General features: G+C 40.8%; 2 protein-coding genes across 3 annotated transcripts in view; one reads left to right on the forward strand and one right to left on the reverse strand.

Moving 5' to 3' along the window:
- Nucleotides 1–1,541, reverse strand: part of LOC128669135 (uncharacterized protein) — a 36,790-nt gene extending 35,249 nt beyond the window's left edge. The window contains exon 1 of one of the 2 annotated variants that reach the window (XM_053743660.2): nucleotides 1,142–1,541. In XM_053743660.2, coding sequence (XP_053599635.1) covers nucleotides 1,142–1,250 — 109 coding nt within the window. In that variant the 5' untranslated portion in view covers nucleotides 1,251–1,541. The remainder of the gene's footprint in view (nucleotides 1–1,141) is intronic. The other variant, XM_053743662.2, reaches the window with a different exon arrangement.
- A 654-nt stretch (nucleotides 1,542–2,195) lies between these two features.
- Nucleotides 2,196–9,055, forward strand: LOC128669251 (mitochondrial disaggregase-like). The gene is made up of 10 exons (XM_053743949.1): nucleotides 2,196–2,664; nucleotides 2,910–2,961; nucleotides 3,329–3,561; nucleotides 4,640–4,887; nucleotides 5,345–5,550; nucleotides 6,036–6,267; nucleotides 6,600–6,774; nucleotides 7,209–7,429; nucleotides 7,965–8,069; nucleotides 8,824–9,055. The coding sequence occupies exons 1-10, from the start codon at nucleotides 2,451–2,453 to the stop codon at nucleotides 8,983–8,985; spliced, it is 1,848 nt and encodes a 615-aa protein (XP_053599924.1). The 5' UTR covers nucleotides 2,196–2,450; the 3' UTR covers nucleotides 8,986–9,055.
- Nucleotides 9,056–9,376: the final 321 nt, after the last annotated feature.

Here is a 9,376-nt window from a genome sequence, read left to right on the forward strand (position 1 = left end):
AATAAACGCGAGCGAAGCCGCAGGCAAAAGCTAGTCAACAATAAATAAATATTAATTTAAAGCAAGAATTTTTTTAATGATCCATATACCCACACTACTGATGGTGAAATAATTACCTCAGACACCAATAGTGGGGCAGAACTGTGGGACTGTAGATAAGTGTTTTATTTATTATGACATGAAAACAAATAACACACACCCATAATGATAAAATGTCATAGCCCAAAGTAAATATTTTATTACCAATTTTTCTCTCTTCTTTGTTTAAACTATTGATCTCTATTTTAACTTCTACTTTATATTAAATTTTAAACTCTCAATTGGGAAATGTAGCCCAATTCAGCCATTGAGTTGATATCACTCCCAACCAAGGTGTAGAAGAATAATGTTTTTCTTTTGAAGAACCATATCTTACTATGTTTTAGTTAAAATTTGTATGGAAATGATTACACTATTGACAGAGGAGCAAGTTGTAGTACTTACTATAATTTATTTAAGACAACATTTAATGAGAGTACAAAAGGCCCCAGCAATGGTTGAAATTGAAGCAGTGGTAGTGAAGTGGTCTGTAACAGCACTTGTGGGTGAAAGATTATATTTGAAAACCACTCTTGCATCAAGAGTTAATTTGTATATTAAACTGATGTATGTAGATTCATTATATGTTAGTTGCCATAGACCACCACTTGCTTAGTGAATGAACAGAGAGGAAAATTGCACTCTTGTTAATCATTAAGCCATACTTACTAGTATGGGAAATGAAAGAGACAAATAGTAACACCAAATTATCTAAGAGAGACAGAGCTCTAACTTGGAAGAACATTTATTACTAAGATAGGTACATAAACAGATAATTAACCGAATCTAAATAATAATCCTCCCAAGGCAGGGTAAGAAGTTTTCAGAGTCACTCATCTTAAATATGAATATTAGTCATCTTAAATTTTTCATAGCAAGGCAATCAGATTTTAATCAGTTCAGAGTTCTTGCTTTTATCACTCTCTCAAATCTGCACATACTATTTGTTAAAACATCCTCAAAAACCTACTCAACATTGAACAATTACCTACTTTCATTACAAAAGTTGGTACCTATTTTAATGAAGTAGAGAATAAAAAATTAAGTAGCTTGAACGACTTACCATCTTTCATTAACTGCCGCATCTCCTTCGTTCGTTGGAAATTAATTTCCTCCAGCAACTGTTCCAGCATTGTCGCGCTCTTCATAAACGAGGACCCTCCTAGAGACATCTTATTGGTAAAAATCAGAATACCCCGCGATATTTCCCAAATAAACACCCTACGCTAGTGTCAACAAGATCCAACTATTGCAGACCAAATTAACACTCGTATTTGAACCAAAGAACATTCTATCCTGTTTGATACATATTCTATTAAATATTTCTTTTTCTGGACCATTAGTATTCATTTAAAAATCACACATATTCATGACAGGGAAAATGTAAAAGAAAAACGCTTTTCATTACCACCATCATGAAATGAAAATTGAGTTGACTTTACATCTTTACCTACCTACCTACAAAAAGTTGGTTGGTTGACTTATTTGACACTATGTAACCCAGGCAGCATGAAGAAAAGTGGTACCTAGGTACCGTCTGTCTCCCGTTGGCTGGCAACACTCGGTATCATATCAAACAGGGCATATTACGCAAAGCTCAGCGCAGATGGCACTACTGATACAACTAAGATACACCAATTTTCAATGTTGTTACAGATTTGCGCCCAAAAATACCTTCTATGTAATCGTAGTGCGAGTTTAAAGAAAAAAAGGAAAGATTTAGTGGATTATCCTAAAAAAATAACACTATTTTAGGTTATGTTCTGCATTATTTGGTCAACTGTGGTGATAAACTGATATAAACTTGATTTTGACTGAAGATCTTACCTGTATGAAGTCCATATTTTAATAAGTCTTTACGTGTGAAGTGTTCCGAGTTTCGTATAACGTCTAAACTTTCCTTGGGAATCATACTATCTATTTTAAAAAACGTATTGAAATTAAACATACACGACATAAGATTATATAAATACAACCATTTAAAAAATTAAACTTAGATTGGACATTACAATATTAACATTATATACGTAATTTTGTCAACCAAAATGTTAGTTGGGAAAATGGGACGATCTCTTCCGGTCCGGGCCCGATACGATTGTCATTGTTCTGTCAACTGTCAGCTGTTTTAAAAAAGGATTTGTCAAATTGCTATTATTGTCATATCCATTTCAGAGAGTAAATTACAAAAATTTTCAAACCCCGAAAAAATGATGGCATCAACAACACGCTCCGTTTATCTTCATACTATCCAGTAGAACTGTTCATAATGTATACAAGTGTTGGAAAGATACCTACTGCTATTACACAATCTGCAGTTGAGAACTACGTTTGCTAGCTGGTGGTATAGTTTTAAAGTAAAGAAACCAGCATAGATGTCGGCACATTCAATGCGGACAGTGTTGAGATATGCCCGGGCGCTGCAGAACTTGGCCCGGGCGTCTTCAGTTACCTTCAAGCTCTTCCCTGATCCTATCTGTGCGGCCTGCAGTGAGAGGCCGCGGTGGCGAAGGACGAACACCTCGCCATTTGTGACGGCAGCGGGAGTCATTACTGTGGCCCTAGTGGCAGCTGACCATGTATATAATGGTAACTTATTGGCTTTAGGACACAGAAGCCCAGTTTTAAAAAGGAACTTTGATCTAGATGTGTCAGAGTTATCTTGGTATTACGTCTGTCAGATTTACGGTGATCTTTAGCAAGTGTTACAAACTTTTTTTTTCAGACTAGGTTTCCGTGTTAAAAAGCTACTTTAATCAATGGATGATTCTGTAGTATTTCAGACTATACAGATCAGAACAGTACAATTACAATTTATATGTGTCTTATTCCAGAGAAACGATTCTTCAAAGCAGCACAGCTGGGCAATGTCCAAGAGTTAAAGAAGTAAGTGGTTAATTAATTGGTTCTTGTTTGAAGGACCATACTTATGCAGTGATGTAATGTTTTAGATTTCTGTCTTTGAGCCATACTAATATTTTCTTGCATGTGACAATTGACCAAAATATGCATTTGGTTGTAGTTATTTTTTGTAGAACATTGACTGTTAAGTTCCACCTCTAATAGGCATCACAAAAACTTTCTGTCACCTCTACAAAACACATTATGCTTTCAGTCTGCAAATATTTATGTGTAGCCAGAAGATGCTCAGACTGTTCTTTAGATAATAAATATATATAGTTAATTTTTATTACTTTGTTTAGTTCCACTACTCCACTTAGGTATTCACCATCAAATGTATAACAATTTATAGACAAGTGGAAGCCCTGATCGAGCACGGATCTCGCGTGAGCGGCGACGGAGACGCGGGCGGCGCGGCGGACCGGCGGCACCCGCTGGGCTGGACGGCGCTGATGGCGGCCGCCGCCAACGACCGCGCCGCCGCCGTCAAGGAGCTGCTGGTGCTGGGCGCGCGCCCCGACCTGCCTGAGCAATACGCCGGCGCCGCCGCCGCTGCCGCCAGTGCTGGCCTGCATCCGCTGGAAGGTCAGTGATTTCAGTGTGTCTGTTAGTCAACTTGGCTAAAATGTCAGTATTATTAATTTACAGCAAGTATACATCCATCCATCATTATGACACCTTTTATCAAAAATATACATCAAATACCATTGTATGTGTTCCTAACAAATGTGTCTTTGGGGATGTCAAGCGGAGGAATGGGCCATATCACCCAAAGTTATAATTCCATCAAATTATAATTATGACATTTAATGGAATCTTATATAATAAGTTCATGTTCATCAACAGACTTTGTGAGCTGTACCATAAACATAAACTACTAGTCTCAGCATGTTATTTATTTTCAAGAACTAACAGCATACATTCTTATCAGGCAGAAACATTGGTTTGCAAAAAGCCAATTACAGATTCCATCTAATAGTAGCGTCATATATGCAACAAATTTCAATTTCAAATTCAAAATTCTTTATTCAATTTAGGATGATATATCACTTATTGATGTCAAAAAATTACTTAAACTAAGTCTGCTGCCGACTTCCAAAGGTCGCAGGTCGCAGGTCGAAGTGGCGCAACAAACTTCACCGCAGCCTTTTCTCCAAGGATGTCACTTAACAAATATAGGTCTTATACATATATTAAAAATTAGGAGGACGAATTTACATCATTATTAAAAATGACAAAATTTGAATGAACAAATAAAATAAAAAATCGCCGGCCGCAGCTGCTAGCTGTGCCGCAAGGGAGAACCAACCTGGTGAAAGAGGCGCCGCTGACGCGGGCATTGCGCACAATTAATATCGTGGCTAATGATCTGGACCTATTTTGTTGCTCTTTGAATGATTTCAGAAGAATTGGACTATATGTGATTTGCTACAGATTACAATAGGCTCATTCTAACGCATTAGGTAATAACCTGTAATGTTAGATGTAAGAAATGTTAATAAATAAATAAAAATAAAAATAAAAGTTGTATTTTTTAAACGATACAAAATGTAAACAGCCTAGCGATAAGCACTTTAAACATAGAATATGATCATATGCTATGTCTAAACTTAGATGTGAAAGTAAGTGAATGAAGTCGATGTACAATCTTGTTCGACAATAGCACTGCAAAGACGCGAGGACGAGTTCTGCGCGTCGATGAACGCGCGCGCGTCGTTCCTGGGCTGGACGGCGCTGCACTACGCGGCGCTGGCGGACTCCGCGGACGCGGCGCGCGCGCTGCTGGAGGCGGGCGCCGACCCCACAGCACGCGACCACGCCGGCCGCCGCGCGCTGCACTACGCCCGCGACCCCTCGCCCGCGCGGGACCTCATCGTCGACCACACCAAGCGCTGGGAGCGCGCCGCGGAGGTGAGCCCACTACTTTACTAGGTTTTGCCGTCGAAATTTGAACTGACTTCAAATTTTTCAATCGATAATGGGGATAAAAAATATGATTAGATCTTTATCATAAAATTTCGACTCGACGAAGTAGAAAAATATGATGAAAAGGTCAAGTGTGTAGTAAGCGAAGAGATACATGTGAAAGCTAGTTTAGTATTCAATTTTCTTACTCTGTCTCTATCTACTTATCTCTGCTTATCTCTACAGCAACTTCCGATCCCGTTTTGAATTGGGTCAGCGCTACAATGTATATTCTATCCCCAACTATAAATTTCCTATCATACCTTCATTCACCTTTTAAGCACAAAACAGACTGACTTGCAGGCAAACGCCGAGACGACCGACACAAAGGTGCGCAACCATCCTTACTTGCGTTTCGCACAAGTCTGTTCTGTAATATATAATTAGTGACGTAATATACCAGGCAGCAGCAGCCGAAGAGCGTCGCCGCTTCCCCCTCGAGCAGCGACTCCGGCAGTACATAGTGGGGCAGCAGGCCGCCATAGAGACGGTGGCGGCCGCGGTGCGCCGCAAGGAGAACGGCTGGGCCGACGAGGAGCACCCGCTGGTCTTCCTGTTCTTGGGCAGCTCGGGCATCGGCAAGACAGAGCTCGCCAAGCAGTTGGCTAGGTCACTCACAAGCTGATATTTGACGTGCTATTTGTGTTGATAACTTCATGTACACTCGTACTCCGAAGTCAAAGCATTTATTCAAAAATTAGAATTTGACAGGCCTTTTTTATGTCAAATTTTGAATTACTTATGTATTTCTCAAAAGCTACATAATACTGGCATTTCAAAACAGCCACTACTGAAAAGTGTTCTTTCTCGCAGCGTATTGACTTGGCTGTATTTGTGAGGCAACGCCACTGAAATGGTACTTTTTGTGGCGTCATACAAGTCGTTCTATGTGCAGGTCGTGGGACAAATAGAGCAGGCAGGATAATAAGTGTTTCATAGTTTGGGTAGAGATACCAAATTGATCCCGTGTCAGTCAAGGTAGATAATTCAGGTGGGAGGTCCTCCGACAGCGGGATGAGTGGTGCTCAGAAGTGATGCCGAAACTGTCGGTCCGTATCTGGACTGTATTGTTTGTTTTGGACATGTTTATATAGATACATGCACCGCGACGACCCGGCGGCCTTCATCCGGCTGGACATGTCGGAGTACCAGGAGAAGCACGAGGTGGCGAAGCTGATCGGCGCGCCGCCGGGCTACGTGGGGCACGAGGAGGGCGGGCAGCTGACGCGCGCGCTGGCGCGCCGTGCTGACGCTGTGGTGCTCTTCGACGAGGTGGACAAGGCCCATCCTGACGTGCTCACTGTACTGCTTCAGCTCTTTGATGAGGTATAACTGTTTTTATAGGTATTCTTTACGTGGCCGCTCATGCGAGGCGCATGTCTTTTCTGTTTATTAATTACTGTTTTTATTTTCTGTTGCGTTTACATTTCTATATTCTTTAGTGTAATTTCGTATATCAAAACTAGTCAATTTCAAATTAGAAGAATTCCCAAGAAGAAGGATCTTGATAGATGAGCAGAAAGACTGACAAAGTAATGATAAGGTTTCCGTTTTCTTAATTTCTTAGCGATCTTAACGAACCAATGGATCTTCATATGGATAAAAGAATGTATTTCTCATCTGAAACATCTTTGAAAGAAAACGTTGGTCACATCCAGGGGAGACTGACAGACGGCAAGGGGAAGCTGATCGAGTGCAAGAACGCGATCTTCGTGATGACGTCCAACCTGGCGTCGGACGAGATCGCGCAGTACGGGCTCAAGCTGCGGCGCGCGGCGGAGGCGCGCTCGGCCGCGCGCGCGCGCGCGCCCGCCGACGTGGCCGAGACCAAGGGTGCGTGTGCGTGTGCGTGTGCGTGTGTCGACACTCACCTCTAGATGTAGCTAGTTGGAAAAGTCCTTTCGCGACTTGAATTAAATCTGACATCCCGTGTTTAGAAATGACTCGCTCGAAAAGTAAGAGATATGAAAAATCTGCAGCCAGGAGCAGTTGGAATTTGGTTCTAGGTATTCTAAGAGCGCCGCCTCTCCGTCGATCTTTGTTATCCTAATCCTAACTTATATTGTATTAAGTTTTTTTGTTACTAAGTATGGAGAAGGACTTAGGGTACCCCCTATGTCCTTCTCCATACTTCAAACAACATGTATGCAAATTTTCAAGAAGATTGCTTGAGTAGATAGAAATGAAAGGTATTTCATCCCGGAAAATTTACGCGGGCGAAGCCGCGGGCTACAGCTAGTCTTCTATAAATTATTATGACGTTACAGAAACCCGTGTCGAAGCCCTCTCGGACACCCCCGACAGTGTTGAGGAAACATTGGAAGTGTCGCGACACTTCAAGGACAACGTCGTCCGACCCATTCTCAAGAGGCATTTCGGCCGAGACGAATTCCTGGGACGAATCAATGAGATCGTCTACTTCCTGCCGTTCTCAAGGCAGGAGCTGCTGACGCTGGTCAATATGGAGCTCAAGAGATGGGCTGAGAAGGTCAGTCGGATTTAAATTAAAAATTCTCTATTCGACTTCCAATAATGACAAACTTTACTTTAAACTACTTATTTCAAAGTAAAGTTTTGACGTCAATAAATGATGTATATAGAACGAAGCTGCCACGGGTTCCAGCTTCCTCAGGTAAAAGGTTTAAAAACCAGGATCAGTTCAGATTCAGACAAAAATCTTGCATCAAAATTTGTTGGGAAGCGACTTTACTTTATTATTATGTAGTGATATATTTTTTGAGAATATAACTGTTAATAATAATAGTATATATTTCACTAGGTACATATTTTAAGCACTATATTACTGCACTCATGTTTCGCACCAGTGCCTACTTAGTAGTAAAGGCTCCAACTGAAAATCAGTGTATTGTTCCTAGAGTAATAACATCACTGAGTTGTGGCCTGTTTAGATTACTGCAGCACACACACCCATAATCACATTTTGTACTTACCCACGTTTTTTTTTTGTTATTATGTGTGTCTGTAGTTTTTTGAATAAAGTAATTAGTATTGTAATACTGAAGGCGCGGTCGCGGCACGCGGTGGAGCTGCGCTGGGAGGGCGGCGTGCTGGGCGCGCTGGCCGACGGCTACGACGTGCACTACGGCGCGCGCTCCATCAAGCACGAGGTCACTCTCTCTCACACACACACACACTATAACCATGGTACATAGTCAATATACAACAAATACATTTATGAAGCATTTTGGTAAAATTTATTAGGTCCATTTCTAGATTCTCGTACGATTCTACTTGGAGAGAACCCATAAAAACTTATCGTTCTTAAAACCATTTCACACGTACATTTTATTTAGAGCGTTTTCATTACGATTCAATCGGAAAAAAACTTATTTTTGGGTCTTATCGAAGAGCATTTGCATTTCGATTTTGTTCAATTCATTATAATATCACAATTCTATCAAAAAGTGTAAGAAAGGGAAAGAAACAAAGCGTTGTCTATGTATTGCGCTTGTTTGACTAATCCGGGTAAAACCCAATTGGTGGAGCAATTATGAACAACATTGTTAATTCGTTATTTCACCAGTTAAAAAAAACGGTTTCGAGCCTTGGTCGACGGTGCGTATATTATCCGACTACGGCGAATCGAAACGAAACGTCCTTTTCGATTCGCCGTGGTCGTAGTAAAATCACAAGTGGATCAGCGGCCGAAAGTAGGTTACACAAAAATATTTACTATCTTTTACTGTTTTCTTATTTTTCTTTTATACAGTTTTATTTATTTTAATGATTAAAGATATTATTTTATAAACATAATATATTATGTTGACGTAAATTATAAATAAAATTAAAAATGAAGTGTTATATTTGATTGAGTTGATACAAGTGGAGAACGGATTAGTGGGAAAGTATCTTGGATTGTAGGTGGAGCGACGCGTGGTGAACCAGATAGCGCTGGCGGCGGAGCGCGGAGCGCTGCAGCGCGGCGGCGGCGTGCTGCTGCTGGAGAGCGCCGGCCGCGTCGCGCTCGCCGTCAGGCGTCCGCCCGACACCGACTACACGCCCTTGGATCTGGCCGCCGTCTGATGCTAGCCCCGTGCGATACTGACGACCCAACCGGACTTACCATACAATTCCAATAAATTATTTTGCCTCATTTCTTCGTTTTATTTTTGAGAAAAAACAATGGCGTTAGGTTTAAAATGTAACTGATTTAACGATTGACGTTCCAGCATGGCATGGGTTATATGATACCAGTCGGTCTCGAATGGATTAACTATTCAAGATGCTGCTCATTTCTGTCGAGTAACTTTTGAAAAATATATGTAATTTCCAAAGCATTCGGTATAACCGACCACAAGAGCTTTAATTATTTACCAAAACCAGATTTAACCAATAATATGTTTATTAAAATAGGACAATTTACTGTGTTTCCCAAGGCTCTATATTAAGTCCTTCTTGTACATTTAAAATTGTA

Source organism: Plodia interpunctella, chromosome 4 (assembly GCF_027563975.2).
Source record: "Plodia interpunctella isolate USDA-ARS_2022_Savannah chromosome 4, ilPloInte3.2, whole genome shotgun sequence".
NCBI classification, from domain to species: domain Eukaryota; kingdom Metazoa; phylum Arthropoda; class Insecta; order Lepidoptera; family Pyralidae; genus Plodia; species Plodia interpunctella.